Below are 21,058 nucleotides of genomic sequence, written 5' to 3'. Positions count from 1 at the left end.
AACTGCCACCTTGGATACTGTGTATGTAGATTAACAACTATGACAACTATATCCAGTAGTACTGGAAGTTCTGCAACATTATATAGTTCTGCAATATCTGAGTCTACCAGATTGGTACCTACAACTCAAACATCCAGTTCGGTGCTTCTAGATTAGCTACCATGACAACTATGCCTAGTAGTACTGGAAAATCTGCATCTACCAAATTGGTACCTACAACTCAATAACCACTTCGGATACTGCGGGTGCATCTAAATTAAATACCACGAGAACTATTCCTAGCAGTACTGGGAGTTCTGCAACAGAGTCTAGTTCTGTAAAGTCTGAGGCCACCATCTTGCCATCTAAAAGTCATAAAGTTGGTTCAACCATAAGGTTTCCATCTTCCATATCTCAAAATACAATAGTCCCAAGTACAACTACGTTATCTAAAGGAACAGAGTTATTTCGCAGCTTCGTATTATTTCCATTAACCTCGGAGAACGTTAAATGCGATGCAACTAATATTTTAATAACTATTTCCTTTTTTTCCTATTGAATCGCAGTAGTTTTTGTTTTGAGAACCATTTACAACCACAAAAATATCTATATCCCAGTAATGTCAGTCGGAAAAAATTGCGCGTACTAAAAGTATATTATAGAAAATTAACTTTATTATTTCATTTAAATTTACACAAGATTACTCATTTTTTACTTTCTTATGTCCCGCGCCATATAAGTTTTCTTCGCTATTCAATGAAATGCGAATTGAATCTTTTAAAAAAATATTAACGAAACCGAAACGCGTCTGCGCGGTATATTCATTTCCCCCATTCAAAATATACCATTGTCGGCGCGTATCGGGTTTTAGCGCTGGCGTTTTGTTTGGTTTGTTGACGCAAGGTCTCCCGCAGTCACCTGAAAGTTATTTATAAATCGCTTTTATCAAACGTCGAAAGCGATTTTTGACATCGCGGCTTTGTGAAAATGCCGAACATCGTAAATGAAATCAAATTGGATTTTAAAGACGTTCTTCTCAGGCCTAAGAGATCTACTTTGAGGAGCCGCAGCGATGTGAGTATTATTGATTATATTTTGGCGTTAAATATTGGTGCTGTAAAACGATGCTGTATAGTGGACCAATGTACGAAACCTTTTAAGGGCTTTCTTTTCCTTTCTTTGTCTTTTTCCTTATATTCTGTTGTTACACCCATCCCCATAACTATATGGTTTTTCTCAAGTAATTGTCTTGCCGAGTTTAAAGATCCAAATATTTTTTCATCATTTTGTCTAAGGAGACAATTTTAATTTTACATGTTTACTTCAGAACATATTTATTTTTGCTAAATTTATTAAACTAACCAAAAGAGTTGGAGAAGTGTTTAAAAAGCACTTGCAGCATTTTCCCAAAAATTGATGACAATGTATTTAAAGTATCAACTAAGAGAAGATATTTATTATAAATTATAAACAAAAGATGCCCAAATAATCCGATAAGAGCGCTTTCCCTATTACATGGGATTTTTTAAAATTATTAAATTGAAAATTGGTTAAGTTTGCGTTTACATTTTGAACTGTTGCTTGTCAAAAAAAAAAAACAGTTGATTACGATTAGGGAAAGTTGCTATTTCATTTTGTCTTTGTCAAAAATAGTAAAAAAAATGTTTTGAGAGTCGATTTAACGAACCAGTGTGGAACTATGCTCCTCCTCCTCCTTTATTTAGGACATTTATTATTATCTTCTTACTTGGTATAAATTCTGCTATAATTATCTCAGATTCAGCATAACCAGGTGTAAGCAGTTTTTTATAACGTTTTTTAAATCTAAACAAGAAAACTTGATTACTTTGCATTAAAGCTGTCGATCAATGAACTAGCTTTTCGCCAATATGTTAATGTAAAGTCGGTTTATTGGACTTACTAACCAAAAACCAATTAACCGAAGTTATATTTATATTGAAAATAGTTATTAATTTGTCTGCTATGGATAGGATTTAAGACACCATTCATTTTTTTGATGGTAAATGTTCGATCAATGTGGTTGTCCAAGTGATATTGGGACGCCTATAATATTATTCATCAGCAATAGATATTTACCAAGAGGAAACTGGAGTTTAATATTTGCGTTTTTTAAGCTTCTACAAAAAATAAAATTCGAATTATGTTCGATATTTTTTTGTAGACTTTGCAATGATTCTGTAATGACCAATTTGGAAAGTTTCTGGAATATTGAGAATCTGAAATTTTGCACTATTGATTGTTTTGTAACTTAAAACTAACTAAATCTTTCCACACAAAAATCATTTTATATTTTTCTACTACCTCTCAGAGGAATTTAATTTGGCTCATTATTTCTTATTATACAGTGCAATAACTAATTTGTTTTTATGAAGCCGAGCGTTTTTTTGCGCGAAATTTATACTTTCAGTGAGTTTGGCGTATTTTATGGATGCCGTGGTAGTTAACCTTTTTCATTTACTATAACAGAAACTCATTTACGTTTGCCGTTTTTAATTTTACGCTGACAGTAGACATGGTGGGTCTCAAAGTATATCGTCTTGGTTATTGACGCACTCTCCCCCAAAAAGTAATTACGAGCTTTATATCTTTTGTTACTGGGCAATCCCAATACATTTGCTATTGTCGCAGGTAAACATATTTGACCAACAAGCAACTGATACTAAAAAAAAGGACAATGATTTTTTTTAGTAGTTCGGGTACATATACATATAAATTTCGGTTTCCATACAATATCGCTGAAACTTCATGGACTAGCTAAAAATTAAAGTACATAATTTTTTGGCACCTTAAGTCTATCGTTTAAAATAAAATTCCGTTTTGGGAGAGGGGTATAGTGTGTATACTGTCTTGGCCTTTGACGAATCCTGCCAAAAGTAATTACGACCTTCATACCTAAACTTGTTACGTTTTGGATACGATAAAATACTAAACAAATTGAGAAAAATGTGTAGAAATGATTACTAAATAGGGGATTTAGTAAACAGGAAACTTTAAAAAAACCTTGCCTCTTTGCAAAACGCCAATGTCCTGGATAACAATGAATTATTTAATGAAAAAAAAAAACCTGCAGATCTGAAAAGAGATGTATAATTTACTTAGATGAAACTTGATTCGATACATATGATACAAAAAGAAGGGGTGGATATCAGTGACTCCTACTTTAAGTCCGAGTGTAATTGTAATTCATTTTAATATCGACTCTTAGAGTGAAACAATTAAATTTTAAATAAACACGTACTTATTTCCGCAATTATTGGTAACTTGTATATAATTAGTGTTATCATATGTGATATTAGTACTAATATGATTTTATTATATTTTTAAAACAACTGCTTTGTCTGATGCTCTGACTGCTTTGGCTAATGCTTTGTCCTACAAAATCCGGATGATCAGGTGTTTTATTGCCGTCGGGAGGTTATTGCGATAGTAGCTGTCAAAAGCCAGGACGATATACTTTGAGACAAACCATACATCGAACATAATATTTCACTCATAGCCTCTTCGCGTTTTTTATAAGATTTAAATGTTGAACTTTTTTATAGCCATCATAAGATAATAGCAAAAAGAATGAAATTATTTGAAACTTAAAAACTTATCGCAGAAGATGAAAAACGCGGAAGACGTTTTTTTTACATAAATGTTGTAGCCCTAAAATAATTTTCGCTTCAAGCTTTCAAGCTTCGAAGAAAAACGTTGTTCGATCTTTGACCCAATTCAAATAATTTCTTCAAAAGAAGAAATCAAAAATATCGTCTTAAATTCGTTATCTGGTCCATTTACTTATTTATAAAGCTCATTTAATAGAGTAACAAAATGTCAGCGGTTTCAAGGGTTAGAATAGAACGCAAGAAGAAGCGCCCTTTTCGCACTAGATAATGTTAAATTGCGTTATATTCTACGACACCGTTTTGATCAAATATTACGTTTGTTTTTCTAAAATTTACCTTTCTGACAAATATTGTCATTGAAAACGCAAACGTTTGAAATTAGCAAAAAAAGCAACATCCGTTTATTATTCCACTTTAAAAAAGGTTGCAACATTTATAATCAAAAACACTTAAAGTTAAATCGATACCAATCGAGCGATATTATCAATAATACGTACCAATATTTAATATAAAAAGCATATTGCGTAAATTGTCTGAGTTCGTCTCACAAGTTGGAAACTTCTCGTTCAAGGGGACAGTCACCCCTATTATTTGTTATAATAATTTGGACGATATGCTGTTGAAAATGCAATTGAATTTATGTTTCACAATTAAGTGTATATGACATTTAAGTCTTTCTTCATTAAAAAAAAATATATATTGTTGTTGCATAGATATATTTGGTTGTATATTTTGATGTCTTAAATTTGTTCTTTAGAATTTTGTATTTTATTAATTTTGTTATTTATTATATTATTATATATTAAAATCCTGCGTCTTTGAGGTAAATTTCAGAATTGTTGGTATAAAAAATATATAAATATAAGAGTATATCAGATACCGGTATTTTTTTTGTATGGGCTAACAAATTGATACGGAAAAATAGTTTTAACGGCAATTGAACTATATTAGAAAGCGGCGGTGACAACCAACAAACTAATACAAACCATTTAAAATATGGCGAGGTATATTTACAATTTCAGAAACGATAAGCATGATTATACCCAAGCCAATTATCGGTATACACGCAAAATACGGGGTGTAAATAAATAGGCTCCAATTCTAACGAATAAATATTTTTGTAGTCATTTTCATTAATCCGATCTATTTTAACAAAACCTTTAACCAATAAATAGGACTAAAGGAAAGGATACTTTGTGGGTACCTGCATAATTTCTGTCTAGAAATATAGTCGCAAAAGTCGATTAATATTTTAAAATTCGATGTAACAAAACCTTTACAGCTATTTTTGCATTGCATTGTCAAGATATTTAACAAAAATTTAACATAAACGTTTATTTTTCGAAAATAAGATGTTTTTTTCTAGTAGATGAATAACTTAATTTTGTGTTCTGCATAGCAACCATTTCCGACAAATGAACTCACTTTGATTTATTGAATTTGTACTTGTACTATATATATATATACCAAATTTGTGGGCGATCTCTGACTCTGATGTCCTTTATAGGAAAGATATATAGATAATAACCGACATTAATGATATTTTAAAAATATAGTTTCTTATCCAATCATTATTGAACTTTTGATCTCTGGCTAAAAATTGCTCTCCGTTAATTATGTGTCTGGTGCGATGTCTGGATATCAGTTTCCTGGAAGTTAGATCGTGACCTTATCGTTTTATTTTTAACACCTTTCGCTAAAGAAATAAATTTAAAAGTCCACCTGTGTTTTATACCATGTTAATATACTCTGCATTCTTAACCCTAATTCAAGTCAGTTCAGGTAATGTTAGATGTAACAAGAGATCACGTAATAGAATAAAAATTTGCCCAATGTCCAATGGCCATTTTAAGTGATAAGACGATCGCCATCTCCAAAACGGGGAGAGTTACAAGGTCCGCTAAATTAGACAAAAGTGCCCTTTTTTTATGAACATTCAACACTCGCCTGAAGAGTTGCTAATTTTGTTTTAGTTTATAAAATATGATGCTATTTATGAAAAATAACTGGATTTCGCAGCGCTGTCAAAATATGTTTATTGCAATTAATATGCGTGAAATGGAAAAAATGTATGGAATTAAAAAAAGACAAGAGCAGTTCGTTTAAAATAAGGGAGTGTAATTGATTGAAATTTTACTTAGTATACTTCAACCAGAATTATAATGGTTTTAAACCAGACCCCGTGATTAACTTTGCCTACTGTTTATTACTCCCTTATAGAACACCCTGTTGAGCAGATCCTTACCCGTAACCATTCCATCTTAGGAATTTATCTACCTACACTAACAAGCGGGATATAAGTATTTCTTGAAACATGTACATAAAAAACTTAATATAAAGTAACAATTTATTTCGTTCTATGTCACTTGTTCTTAATGCTGTTCCTACTTTCCCTTCTAAATTTCTTATAAAATTGTAAACATTGAAAATGATGTGTTTAGCATCCGAAGACAAATGGATCCGTTTTTTATTTGCTAAGGTAGTTCGTCTTCTAAATTGTCTTCTACTAACAGGGGAACATCTGCTACATTACACGGTCTCTACATTTTAAAGGGTGAAAAAACAGGAACCTTCAAAAAATGTTTAATTGTAAGATTCTAATAAATATTTACCTGTATTCTTATGACGTACCTTTATCTACCGCGAATATAATCTATCGTCTATGTATGTACATCTATGTAGAAGACACATAAACACAAGAAGAAGAATGTTGTTAATCGACAGGCACACAAGACAAAAATGATTATTTTCAAACTTACCTGTAAGATAAATAGAGTACAGGTACTTATCCTTATCCTTTGAACGCCCTTGAAACGCTTCTACTTATTGAAAAATACCTTGCAGCATCAACGTTTAACCAAATTTAAAACGGTCCATTTATGTTTCAAATAAAAATTTCAAATTAAATATTCATTACGGTCCATCTCAGGCAAGAATAAACATCTGTTAGGATAGGTGACGGTCTGCGGTTAAGGTACTGTAAAATCCTTAAAAGGTCAAACCAATAAATGCACTACCAGGGTCACTATATTATCTAATAACTATATGGTTAAAACTATGACTTTGCTTGGTCTCACCATAAAATAAATATGTTTTAACGAAGTTTTACTTATAGTGCCATTAAACTTTAGAACTTCATTTCTGAAGATTTCATGCCTTCCAACATCAACGAATTTAAACATAAGTTTCGATCCCACTTAAAGCTTTTAGTACCATTTCTGTTGGAAGTGCCGAACGGGTGGTTTGTTTGTTTTGCAGTTTTGACCAATCCAAATAGTTATACTATCTTTTTTTATTTTCTTTATTTATTTTTATTCCCTTGACACTTTGGTTGGAAGTATGATTTTCTTCATTTTAAATCCGAAATTTTTCACCATGGCTGATTTGTTTAGTGAGAATTGTCTTTTCCAGCTAAATTATGTATGTCTTTTCATTATTTTTATTTTTATTTATTTTTCAATAATTTATGTAAAAATTAATTTTTTAACTTTCCTTTTATTTAATGGTATCGTTTGGAGATGGTAAGACGGTATGATGAATGGTATGATTTAAGACTGACATCACGTACAAGAAGAGCTTTTTAAAAAAAAGTTAATTAATAACAATAATAAATTTAATACAGAATACGTCTGTTGCTTCAGGTCAACTTACATAGAAACATTACCTTTAGAAATTCCAAACAAACTTATGTTGGAGTGCCCGTCATGGCTTCCAACATGGACACCGTTGGGACGTTTGAGATGGCGAAAGCTTTAGCAAAGGTAAGGCAAACATTATACTATTATTTTGCATTCGTTTTTGGTTCTGTTTGAAAAGCTGAATCGAGATGTACCATGACAGAACATGTTAGTGACATCTTAGTACATCCTGACAACTCACGCATCTGTTTCTTATCTATATCTGACTGGTTTTTATGTTGCAGTACAGTTTATTCACCTGCATTCATAAGTACTATTCGCCCGACGAATGGAAAAAATTCTCGCAGGAGAATCCGGAATGTCTGAAGCACGTTGCGGCCAGCGCTGGTATGGGCGAAAACGACTTCAATAGATTATCCGAAGTTCTCCAAGCCGTTCCTGGTATCACATTCATTTGTTTAGACGTAGCCAACGGTTATTCTCAACATTTCGTCGACTTTGTGCGAAAAGTGCGGACAAACTTTCCAAGTCATACAATAATAGTAAGTGTATTCTAAGCGGTCCGTAAAATGTATTATCGCCGATATCATAAATAGAGCGATAACGAAAACATACCGGGAAAGTGTCGAAAAAATCGAAACGCGAGAAATATGTTTGCGAAACTTTTGAAATAAATATTATAGTCTAAATTTGACCGTTATCGGCGAGATCGTCATCCTCTTAAATAAAAATACGTCAAAGATATTCAACGATAGTAGAAACCAAATAAGTTAATCATAAATCATTCTGGAGAAGTCGAATTCAAATCTATGCTTGGCACACCGCATTCCGCTTGAAATATATTGGCGATTCTACGATTCAATGAAACTAATAGCAAAAAGAATGTTAATTCATATGAGAAGTAAAATTTGACTTGGTTGCCTTATACGGTTTATGTTGATATTGTTTAAAGAAATGGTTCGGTTGGTATCGCACGCTAATTAAATAAGTGGCTTTATGGATTCGTCCCCGTCTTCAACATCAAAGGAAAAACTTACCGGTTACAAATCCAAACACAACACAGATTTTTCTGTTGATAGATGTCCCTCAAAATACATTAAATAATACTTTTTATAAAACTTCTGGATTCCTCCGGCGTCGGTTTTTGTTGAGTCGGACTTGCTAAAGTTTCGCCAATCATCCTGTTGGCTTCTTCAGAGCTTGACTCAAACTGAAAAAACCAACAGGATGATTGGCGAAACGTTAACTAGTTCGACTCTACAAAAACCGACGCAGAAGTTTTATAAAAAGTATTACAGTAGCCTGTGGAAGTTTCTTTAAAAAATTAATAAAAATAATAACTTTTTATTTTAAAAAATTATTCTGTAAACCTGGCCGTTTTCCGACAAAGCAGATTTACAACTGTAGGAAATACGTTTTATTGATACTTTTAGAATATATAATGACTCTCAATTTTTTATGGAGTGCTTTTAACTTTACTAGTTTGAAGCACAATGCAAAAATGTCCTTTGAGTTTTCGATATCTATTACAGATCCAATTAAAAGTAGGGGAAACCCGAGCAAAGAGCATATGTTAAGAGAGAAAATATATATCGCTGCTATTTATGATTGACCTCGAATGAAAAAATATGTTAAAGCCAAACAATTGCCTAAACTTCAAAAATTAAAAGCTCTAATAGTTTTTTTTTTAACTTTTTTTTTACATTTTATTGGCTTTGCCCAACTAGCCTTGCAAAGTAAATACAAAAATTCATTATCTATATAAAAAAGTAGGAATAATATGGTTTAACAAAAGTCGCCAATATATAGTTCAAACCGACCGTAATTACATCGTTTACGGTCGCTGCGGTGGATCAATTATTCTCCGGTTTCCTCAAATGGCTCTCCACAAATCAGGCAGTTATGCCACTTCGTACATTTCCGGGATTTTACCGCATTGGTTTGGGGGCAATCGGATGTTTTCGGAGATATTTCCTACCCTTTGCATTTTGACGTTTGTCAATTCTGACAGTCACGTCAGTGAATGTCAAATAAACTCGTGAGTCAAATGCTGTTTACCGCACTTGTTGCATAATATACTATTTCCGAACTTTTACCTAACAGTTTTACCATCGTCACTTTTATTTTCTTCTTATCAGCTGCCTGTGTGAATAAGGGTCTAGTGACTGCTTGTTTCTTCTCTTTTGAAACTTGGCATTGAATTTTTCAAGCTGCTCTTTTTTTATTGGAGTTGAGGTCAAAACCTCGGATTTTTAAGATTTTTTTTCTAGAAAAAGGAAAGAAAAAGGCTGACATATTGTTGTGACTCACTGAAAGGCACTCGTGATATTTTTGGCGCAGAATACGATGCTTGGTAATTTTTGTGTAGTGACAGTTGTTGCGTCCAGAAACCAGGTATGTCGCGAATAAATTTTTAGTTTATTTTTTCCCAAAACATGCGTGCACAATCTACCTTTTCGCACCTGCGACAAGCAACTAGATAGAGAGCGCGCACGTGTCCGGTAACGCGGAAGTAATATTAGTTTCGAGTTTCGAATCGAATCTCCCTGAGTGAGGTTTGCGTCAAATCGCCGTACCAAGTGGTATTTGCATACGGCTGTACCGGAGGCGCCTCAAGAAGAACGGCCACGCTGATTCCACGATGCATAACAGTGAGTCGTACTTGCTCCCCTATCCGATTACAGTTTCAGTTATTTTTATTACCCCTTCTGGGTCGGAACAACAGTCAAAAAAATAATACAATTTTTGCTAGTTAATGCAACATGTGATTGTGCTACTTTGTGAGTTATAGGTCAGCAAATCATTTTCATTTTTAATGGCTGGACTCTCTTGAGGGTAATCTGTTAATAAAGCTGGTGCAATATCTTCTCTAAAAACGTTAGGATTGTTTTGTTGAACCTACCAACTGCTTTTTGCGCAGTGGCGCAGTGGTTTGAGATAACCTGGTGTAAAAAGTCTGCACATATCATATTAGTTGATTATAGGACCAACATAATTTTTTGGAAATGTATTTAGTTCTTGCTCGAAATATTTATGGGACAGTAGACAGATACGTCCAGAGGTTGCATCTTATTCGTTGTATGAGGTGCAAATAACAATAAGATTACATTATTGTGAAAAGCAAATTCCAAAGCTGGATAAAACTTATAGGACTGATGTTGTTCACAAAATTTTTAAGCCAAAGCAAGAATGTTGGAATGTTGGACCTTATTTTATTTTCGCGAGAAAAATAATGCAGGAAAGCTCCTTCAGGTTCTCACGGATCCTGCACCGATGATTTTTGGATAAATGCCACCGCACCACTACAACAACCATCGTTAATTCGCATAGTTCAGAGCTTGCTATCATTCCAGCTTGAATTCGACATCCAAGTTGTAAATGGGAGCCCCTGAAAACTTATGTTTCTCCAAAAGCACCCATAAAAACGTTCAATCCTCTTGCAATTGATGTAGGTTCTGGGACCGCAGTCTAATATCTGGACGACGAGTTCTAAACTTTGCTAGCCAGCCTTTGTCAGGTTTCCCATTTTTAAACGCACGCCTAATTTCCGCAAAATCGTACGTCAATTTTCAATTCAAAATTCTCTTGAAACTGTCAGCTCGCCTGCATGGTTTTTCGAACCTCCTTGTAAACCATCCGAAATCTCGAAAATACATTACACAAGGTTTATTAAATGCTAATTAAGTTATAGCTCTTATTAAAAATGCATATCGGACAAAGCGACTACTTATCGGAGCAAAACGAATAATCTATTCGCTGTGTCCGGACATACATTTGCAAATGGCGACCCCTTTCACAAATGGATTCCAGGGTTGTGTTTATTATCACTATGAATTAGCGAATCGGTTTTTGCTCACCAAATGAAAAACTTTGGTCAGCAGTAAGTTTTTCTTAGATACTTTATTTCCTCTGTACTAATTACATATTTTCAAGAAGTCAGTAATAATTGGCTAAAGTTTGTTTTAAATATCATTGATTATTCTTAATATTATACTTCATCATCATCATCGCGTGCCGTCTTCAGTGAAGGTTGGCGATCACATTGGCAAATGCTTGTCTATCCTGTGCCGTTCTTATTACTTGTTCAAAGTTCAGGCCGGTCCAGTTTCTGATGTTTCGCATCCAGGACAGTCGCTTTCTTCCTAAACCCCTCCTTCCTTCCAGCTTTCCCTCAACTATCAGTCGTGGCAACTCATACTCTTCGTGCCTGAGTAGGTGGCCTAAGTATGATGTTTTCTTTACTTTTATGATATGTAGTAGCTCTCGCTCACCACCCACTCTTTGAAGTACTTCATCGTTCGTAATTCTGTCTGTCCAAGGGATCCTCAACATTCGTCTGTAGCACCAGAGTTCAAACGCCTCCAATCTATTCATCATGGCCGCCTTCAGCGTCCATGATTCAACGCCGTACAACAGGATAGGCCAGACGTAACATCGTACCAGTCTCAGACGTAGGCCCAGGTCCAAATATGAATCAGAGAGGAGCCGCCTATATCGCATAAATCCCTGGCGCGCTTGCTCAATTCTAGTCCTTATTTCGTAATCGGGGTTTGTGTCTCTTTCAATCCAGGAACCCAAATATTTAAAATGATTTACCATTTCTAGGACTTCGCCGTCGATTTGCAATGGAATCGGGATATTCTGATTTTTGCTAATTACCATTGTTTTTGTTTTCTTAATGTTGATCTTCATCCCATATTGTGAGCATGCTCTTTGAACGCTATCAATAATATTCCGAAGCCCGATGTCTGTGTCGGCCATCAGAACCGTGTCATCAGCATATCTTATGTTGTTGACAGTTTCCCCATTTACTTTGATTCCATCTGAGATATTCTCTAATGCGAATTTAAACAGCTCCTCCGAGAAAACATTAAAAAGAATCGGTGACAATATGCATCCCTGTCGTACTCCTTTACAAATCTCTATTTCCGCAGATGTAGTATTTTTTGTTCTTAGTTTTGCTATTTGATGCCAATAGAGATTCTTTATTAATTGAATGTCCTTTCCATCGATTCCCACGTTGACAAGGGAGTTTAGAAGGCCTGTATGTGGAACTCTATCGAATGCCTTTTCGAAGTCAACAAAGCATATGTATAGGCTCTTCTGCTGGTCCATGCATTTCTGAGCCAAAACTTGCAGGCTAAACAGTGCTTCACGAGTGCCCATGCCTCTCCTGAATCCAAACTGTTCTCTTGAGATTACCTGCTCGCATTTCTCCCGGATTCGATTGTGGATAATTCTGAGAAGGATCTTCAGGGCGTTGCTCATCAGACTAATCAACCTAAAGTCATTGCATTGACGAGGATTCGGCTTTTTGGGAATGGGAATGAATGTAGATTCCAGCCATTCTGTCGGAATTTTACCAGATTTATATATTTGATTAAGTAGTTTTAAGAAGAGATCCAAGTTTTCTTCATCAATTAACTTAATAACTTCTGAGTAAATATTGTCAGGTCCTGGGCTTTTATTGTTCTTTAGTTGGTTGATAGCGCGTTCAAGTTCACATTTAATTATGGTAGGACCTTCGTTATTATTGCTAGTGGATGGCTCTTCTCTTAAGTCGGCAAATAAGTCTCGGATATAATTTTTCCATATGACTATTTCCTCAGAGATGTCTTTTGCTTGCTGGTGGTTATTATCAAACAGTCTATATGGTGCTTGTCGCTTATTTGCTCCAGATAATTCTTTAATTTTTTTGTGCAGGTTGAAACCATCATGTTTACGCTGTAGGTCTTCTAGTTCCTCACACCTTTCCCTCATCCAGTTCTCTTTTGCTTCTCTGATTTTCCGCTGAATAATTGAATGGATGCGTCTATATTCTGTTGGGTTTTTGTTTTTGCATTCCCGGCGCTTGTCCATTAGATCTAGAATTTCTCTGGTCATCCATTCTTTCTTTTTCTTAGTCTCTGACTTAAGGTGTTCAGTTGTGACCTCCTTTAGTATATAAGATATTTCAGTCCAGGTCGCGTCAATGTTATCTGCTGTCCGCTGGCCTCGGTTAATTCGTTGGAGGTTGGCGTTAAGCTCGATCTGTAAGGAGTTTTTCTTTGCCTCTTGTTTTAATTGTTGCACATCAACTTGTGGTGTTGGTTTTCTTTTCTTCGTGAGCTTGAGTGTCATAGAGAAATCAATTAACACAGGATTATGATCAGATCCTATGTCAGCGCCGGGGTACGTCTTTGCATTTTTGACTGAGCTGCGGAATCTCTGGTTCACCATGATGTAGTCAATCTGGTTTCGCACTATGTTGTCATTATTGTGTTGGGGAGATGTCCACGTGTATAGTCTTCGCGGGGATTGCTTGAACAAGGTATTTAAGATTACAAACTTGTTTTCCTGACAGAACTCTATTAGCCTGTCCCCTCTGTCATTTCTTTGCCCCAATCCAAAGCTCCCAACCATCTCCGACGAGCTTCCCTTTCCGACCTTCGCATTTAGGTCCCCCATAACAAAGGTAACTTCTTCCTTTCGCGTGTAACTAAGTAATTCCTTGAGGTCACTATACCATTTCTCAAGCTCATCCAGTGGTTTGTCGCCAGTCGGAGCGTATACCTGAATCAAATTAATATTTACAGGCTTTCCAGTTAGTTGTATGAGCATGCATCGGTCAGATAATGGTACGAAACCTACAACCGAGGCCGCTATATTGGAATTCAGCAAGATGCCCACTCCATGTCGATGGCTGGGATCATTGTTTCCCGAATAATAAAAGGTTTTGTTTGAGGTCGTGATCGATCCTGAGCCGGGCCATCGCGTTTCACTAATTCCAAGGATATGTATACCAAGCCTGTCCATCTCATGGCAGGCATTTGCCAGCTTACCTCCCTCAAACAGTGTTCGCACATTCCATGTCGCTATTTTGTAAGTGTGGTTCATAGTTTTTAACAAGGGGATTCTTCGCACCCTCTGACCATCGAAGGTCTGCCGGGGACTGAGGGCCATTCTTTGTGAGTTTCTTGCCATTGTGATATACGCGGGAAAATAATGGGGTGGTTTCCCGTTGCCTTCCCCATCGCAGTATGAAGGCCATCTAATACTGTTACAGTCGAGCCCTTCACTGTCCTCCCCTAAACCAGTCCAAGATCATTCCTTTTGTGCTTCAGCTCGGTACTGAAAATGCTGCTGCCCATCTCCAGGCTGGATTTTGGTTCGCCCCGAGTATTTTATTTCCTCGGTACCACCTATATCTTGGGAGGCGTTCCCCTATCCACCACCTGGGGAGGCGCCCGATGGGGGATCCAGCAAACCCCACACGTGTATTATACTTCAAATTATGATAATTATATGTACTTTAAATAATAAATTTTCAAGGTTTATGTCATAGTAAGTCAAATGAAATAACATTATGTTAGCTGGAGGTAACCATATAGTGAATATGTAAATGAGGGCTTTTCTTGCTGAAAAGCAACATTCATATGCAAACTCGCTTTCTACCAGGAATCTGTCATTTAAAAACAACCAATAAGAGGTTGCGACATTCAACAATCAAAATTGCCGCTCACAATTCATTAATTCGACAATTTTTAGTTTGAATACGCCCAGATCCTATTAATTAAAAAAAAAAACGGGTTATGTGTGTGTAGATCGAGAAAATTGCGCAAACTGCAATTTAGCGTGTAAAATTTAGGGTCATGCGCTGAAAATAGTTTCCTCCTTTTTTAAAAACTTGAGTACTTTTCTAAAGCGCAGATGTTACAGATGAACGGTTTTTTTAATCAATTTTTTTTTTTTTCATTTTTTACTAGGGTGAATTGCCTGAAATTCAAATATGAAGCACCACTAAATTAGAAGCGCAAACTGCTTCCTATATTGATAAGTATATCTTCATTCCCTTTCAAAAATGATGATGCCAACCACTCAGCCACCATTAACAAGTTTTCCATTTTCACAAACGCATATAGACATTTTCGGTTTCGCTGTACCTTTTGAATGAGAGACGTAATTATCTGCACATCAATGAATCTTTATATTTCTTGAGGCAGGTAATGTAGTGACGGGAGAGATGGTGGAGGAACTTATCCTCTCGGGAGCCGACATTATCAAAGTTGGAATCGGACCGGGTTCAGTTTGCACAACCCGAATGAAAACTGGTGTGGGGTATCCCCAACTGTCTGCTGTGATCGAATGTGCCGATGCCGCACACGGTCTCCAGGGGCACATAATTTCCGTAAGTTTTGACGTTATTTTTTCATTGCTGTGGTTTATGGTAATGTCTGCGGAGCGGAGACGGTTTAAAACGTCGCGCCCACGCAATATCATTCGTAAAGATGACTAACATTATTTCAATTAATATTTTGAAAAACGCAGTATGGATATTTGTTTTTCGAATTGATTAAAGGATGTGATTTATAGGATGGCGGATGTACGTGCGCCGGTGACGTTGCAAAAGCTTTCGGGGCTGGGGCGGACTTTGTGATGGCTGGCGGAATGTTTGCTGGTCACGACCAATGCGACGGAGAAGTTATTGAAAAAAACGGCAAAAAATTTAAATTGTTTTATGGAATGTCTTCCCAAACGGCAATGGAGAGACACGCGGGTAATTATATTGAATTTTTTTAACGACTGAAAATAAATGACTGATATTGGTAGAAATTCAATCATACATTAACAGAACAGAGTTTTGCTTATTTCTTTCCCCGTCCCGTGGCAAACGGTGACTACCGCAGAGAGTAGTATAGTTGGTTTTCCCGTAATTGATCGCAATAAAAGTGCCTGTAACTTTCGCTAATAGATATCACTATAGTACAAAACAAGAAGATTCGTTCAATAAATGTCGGTTATTAAATAGATATAGGGCGTTGAAAGTAAGACTTACTTTTCAAAAGAGTGTAACAATCTTAAAACTGGTTAAGATATTAAAATAATTGACAAAATACATGAAATTTCGGATTTTTGAACATTTTTAAATTTAAATAATCAAAACGCAAACGGCTTGATATACCGAAATTGACCAAACACATTTGACTCGTTATTAATATGAAGTCAAAAACGTAACTTTGCTTATTTCTCTCCCTGCCCTTCCTCGTCAATCCGGTGGCAATCCGTGATTACGGCAGAGAGTAGTGTACTGTTTTTCAAGATATGGTCTGTTCATAGATATAAGAAAGTGACCAACTGCTTTTGAATGGGATTATCCAAGGGTGGTCATTAACATACAATGCAACAAGATTGCTACCTAAAGTTTCGGAATTTAAATTCAGGCAAAATTGTGCTGCGTAATAGAAAATAATTTTATACCTAGCTGTGTTTAATATTCTTTCGTTTGGTATACTACTTAGTTTAAGTTTATTAGTAATTATTCTTATTTCGTGTGTAATACAGCGTGTGTTGAATAGTGTGCGAATTATGCAAAATATGTGCGAGTCTAGTGTATTTCAGGAGATGCCCGCCCAAATGTAGAAAACACTATTCTATTGAGACTAAGGAAGTTATAAACAATGTTTATTTGACTCTCATTGAACGTGGTGCTAGCAAGCAAGCATCTTTAGATGAAACGGCCACATTGACGAAAATGCCAACATCAACTGTATGGAAAATTGTGAATAATCCCATTTCAGCGAGGAAAAAAAGAAGCGATGCTGACATTTTCTCGAATGTAGATGAAAGTGATCAATAATACGGCGTAAAATTTACCAGAGCTTGCCCGGGTCTTTCCTTAATTCGTATCACTTAGTCACTTTCTTGTATCTATGAACAGACTTTATCTGGTTTTCACGAGATTGATCACAAAAAATTGCCTGTAATGTTAGGCAACAGATGGCACATTAATTTTATCTTAAACCTTCGATTTTAAAATTGTTGCCAAATTAAAATGGTTTTAACATTTTAAAACCAAATAAAGTTTAGTCGATTTTATTACAATTCAAAGAGTTAACTGATTAAATAATTCAATAAAATTCGATAAGTTACCTCTTGGAATTATAATTAAAGCAACCAAACTTTATTTATTTTTAAAATGTTAAAAATGTATTTAATATATATGAGTCACTATCCTTAACCAAGCTTAATCAATTTCTAAGAAAACAATCGATTGTGATTAACTTTTCTAATTTCAACTAATATCAGAAAACAATGTAAATAGTTATCTTTAATGAATTAAAATCAAAGTTGAAGGCTCTGATAAATTTAACAAAGTTTTATTACAGTTGTTCTTTCCTATGATTATTCCTATGATATTTCCGTACATTCATTTAGTCACCTAGTGAATGTCTCCTTGACTATTATTTTCCCACACTCACAGCTCCTGTAATTTTAACCAATTGCAATCGATTAGTATAGTGTCAATACTGTCAAAGATTCTTAGTCTCGCAGTAGCACGACGTAGGAAATAAATGTACAAACTATCCTTTTCTTATAATATCTCCATCAGAGTTCAAAAGTAATTATGGAAATGGGCTTGCTGGCACAACAGGGATCTTTCAATTCAAAACATTAAGCCCTAGTTCTCTTCCTTTTTGTAATTGTCATTAAACTTGAATTGCTTACATTTTTAATACGCAGTCAAAACTGCTTCCAGTATTTGCTCTGTTAACTTGTCGTTTCAATTTGAAAGTGTCTACTCCAATCAAGATCTGAATATTGTCCGGATTTTTCCATTTTTATAAGGTCTATTGCTAGCCATTAAAAAATCAGGTATATCGATACAAAGTTCCTTTTTTTAAATAGAATGTTTTAAATCGAATTCTGCGTCATAATTCATGTAGCATATTCTTACTTTTTATGAGCATAAAAATAAAAAACAGAAATTTAATTTTGAAATGAATAGGTAAAAAGCTATTACTAGTAAAGTTCTTAAATTGTCAAAATTACATTTCTGTCAGTAACAAAAGTGAATATGGCTCATCTATCCAAAATATCCAGACCCATCGCAAGATCCACAGTGACTAAAATTGAGAGAAACAGGGCATGTCAAAGTAATTATTTTAATAGCTGTTGAAAATGCCCACCATTAGCCCCTTGAAAATATGCTCATCGGTTAAAAAAAAAACCTTTGGAAACATTACTCAGATTATTTTCATTAACTGGACTTATTTTGTATATAATTCTAAATTTCAAACCATCTAAATTTTATATATGGAAATTTTACAGGCCATTCTATTGATCCCCTTCTCTGTGTAGAAAATACCGTATTTAAATATTCACGTACGGTGGAAAACATTTGAAATCTGTGTATCTGGCTGAATTGGATTTGAGAAACAAAACTGCTAGAGTAGGAATTAAGTAATTTTGAAGAAATTGCAAATATCGGGTTCCAGTAAGATTTTGATTGAATAAATAAGGACCCATAATTTTGTAGTTCAAAATCCCTGTCCCAACATTTATGTAGTCGGGATCCTCTTCGTTCAGCTCCTCTAGTAATATAATCATGTACCGATGATACTTTTCTTCTTTTAATACACGTAAAGCTGTTTGCTAACATGATCATTTGAAACTAGTTCAGAAAATGTTTTAGCTTTTGGACGCCCTGGTCTTACATAAATGCATACATACATACATCCATACATACATAAAAATTATGATGGACGTGGTCGAGCATTTTTCTTAAACTAATTTTTCTACTTCCGTCTGTAAAATACCTAATTACCGTACGGGAAGCGTCGCTTTACCACGCCAGTTTCCTTTCCCACGAATCCGAGCCACTTCGGACATTTCCGGGATTTTACCGCACGGGTTTGGAAGCAATCGGATGTTTTCGGAAATATTTCCTACGTATTGAATTTTAACGTTTGTCAATTCTGACGGTCATGTCAGTGGATGTATTCGTGTTGTTTTGTGAAAATGTAATTAAAAACTAACGGTCGTAGAAAAAGTATAGTATGCAACACGTTCGGTAAACTTTTTAAGTCACTCGTTTATTAAACACTCGCTCCGCTCGTGTCAAATAATCTGGTGAGTCAAATGCCGTTTACCGCACTTGTTGCATAATATACTATTTCAATATTGCACAAAATTGGAATTTTAGGGGATTCTCACCAACTTTTCAAATATATTTTTTTGGTAATTTGTACTCAAAGGCCCCCTTTTTCTCCTCAAGATTTTTTTTTCTAGTTCGGAAATATTTGAAATGGTACCTACGTACCACACCCTGCCCCGTTGTTGAATCTTAGTCCTACTAAAATTTGAAACAAAACAACTTTCCGATTTAACATAAAAGTCCTCGGAACAAGTAACGTCCGTTTTTGACGAATAAAGTTAAACTATATAAATATTGCAAAGCAGTTCATAGTAATCGTTGTTGTATCAAGCATTTTTTATATGGTGAGCTGAATATCATCAGCCTTAGCAAAACCCAAATTCATCTCGTGTATATTTTTTTCATCTTAAATTAAATAAGGCCAACCCAAGATTGATACGTTGATAATTTTTTTTCCAGTGATTGACATTTCGTACCAATGTGCGCCATAGCATCTTCTTAGCTTGCTTGCGCTCTACCAGCTACCGTCGCAAACGTCGACATAGCAGTATTAATTATTAATACAGTATTTCTTAATATAGGTGGAGTTGCGGATTATCGTGCGTCCGAAGGAAAGACGGTGGAAGTGCCCTATAAAGGTAACGTGGAGGCTACAATCCAGGATATTCTAGGTGGTCTTAGAAGCGCGTGCACTTATACGGGTGCCGGAAAATTGAAGGAGTTACCAAGGAGAGCTACATTTATAAGATGTACTCAACAGTTAAATAATATTTACACCTAGTTGAATTTATGTAACAGTATTTACCTTAAATAGCTTTTATTCTCATTACAAAAAGTGTATGTATATAAGAATCAAAGGTGCCGTTTGTACGATTACGATTATGTATTACAATAATTGATTTTCATTAAACGAATTGAATAATCCAAGATTTATGCACAATAGTCGCTGGCAACATTCGAACAAGTGGATAATGCTATGACATCAATAAAACATTATTGAATTATGTTCAAACTGAATTTGAAAATTTTAAAAATTTATGGTAATCCAAATTAAACGCATATGAAGCAATTTGATGACTGTCTTTTATTTCCTCTATAAAAAGTGTATTCTTCATCCAATTTTTGTGATGATCCAAAATGTAACATGAGAATATGAGATATGAAACTTTCTCAAAAGAAGGTTTTTTTACTCCCCACTCTAAAGTACTCAAGTATGAAGTGATCCAACCTGTGCAAAGTGTCACTTTACGACATTTGCTTCGTTAAATATTGTCGCGGGGTAATTCGAACGTTTCCGGTATTGTAACCACGGTTTTGGGAGGTTTTGCGTAGTTCTGATGGTCATACGTTACTCACTTAATGTATTGATTTTTTTTGCCACAGCCACTCATTCATTAACCACTCGTTCCACTGATGCAAACTCAAACTTCGCGACAAAAACGCATGATTAGAATTGTTATATAATCTATAACTATTACATTTCACAGTATAACTAAATTTTATGTTCAAAAGATAATTAAATAAAAATTAAAATAATAAGTATAAAAGAATACCGGTAGTTATAAATACAAATAAATAAGAAACAAGAAAAATCGATTCGAAAAATGAAAGGACATGAAATTAAAAGCACAAGAGAATGGCAAATTAGCATCCATAAACTCAGCTTCGTTATAAATATAATTTTAAAGTACATTATTACACTGTTTTCAAACTGAACAATGCTCTTGTATTTGAATAAATCTAAGTTAGTCCAGTTTCTTACCGCGAGGCCCTAAGGACAAGTCAGCCCGCCTAGTGTTATGTGTGTGCTTATATATGTAGGGATTTTTGAATTTGCTATTATAACGGGAGAAACGCCACTGTATTTGTTTATTATCTTATGAGATTTCTAACCTCAA

At 35.0% G+C, this 21,058-nt stretch overlaps 1 protein-coding gene across 1 annotated transcript; it reads left to right on the top strand.

Annotated features, from left to right (window-relative positions):
• Nucleotides 1-831: 831 nt before the first annotated feature.
• LOC132701907 (GMP reductase 1-like) lies at nt 832-20,248 on the top strand. The gene is made up of 6 exons (XM_060670206.1): nt 832-1,053; nt 7,250-7,369; nt 7,531-7,788; nt 15,225-15,413; nt 15,599-15,782; nt 19,742-20,248. The coding sequence occupies exons 1-6, from the start codon at nt 967-969 to the stop codon at nt 19,939-19,941; spliced, it is 1,038 nt and encodes a 345-aa protein (XP_060526189.1). The 5' UTR covers nt 832-966; the 3' UTR covers nt 19,942-20,248.
• Nucleotides 20,249-21,058: the final 810 nt, after the last annotated feature.

Source organism: Cylas formicarius, unplaced genomic scaffold, assembly GCF_029955315.1.
Source record: "Cylas formicarius isolate icCylForm1 unplaced genomic scaffold, icCylForm1.1 PGA_scaffold_10__41_contigs__length_53128322, whole genome shotgun sequence".
In the NCBI taxonomy this organism is placed as follows: Eukaryota; Metazoa; Arthropoda; class Insecta; order Coleoptera; family Brentidae; genus Cylas; species Cylas formicarius.
Note: the sequence above shows the minus strand (reverse complement) of the source record. Positions and strands in the feature narration are given on the sequence as shown.

Coding starts and splice junctions, on each gene's coding strand:
- LOC132701907 (XM_060670206.1), top strand. CDS start 967: ATGCCGAACATCGTAAATGAAATCAAATTGGATTTTAAAGACGTTCTT. Junction 15,414..15,598: donor TCCAGGGGCACATAATTTCC/GTAAGTTTTGAC, acceptor TGTGATTTATAG/GATGGCGGATGTACGTGCGC. Junction 15,783..19,741: donor GGCAATGGAGAGACACGCGG/GTAATTATATTG, acceptor TTCTTAATATAG/GTGGAGTTGCGGATTATCGT.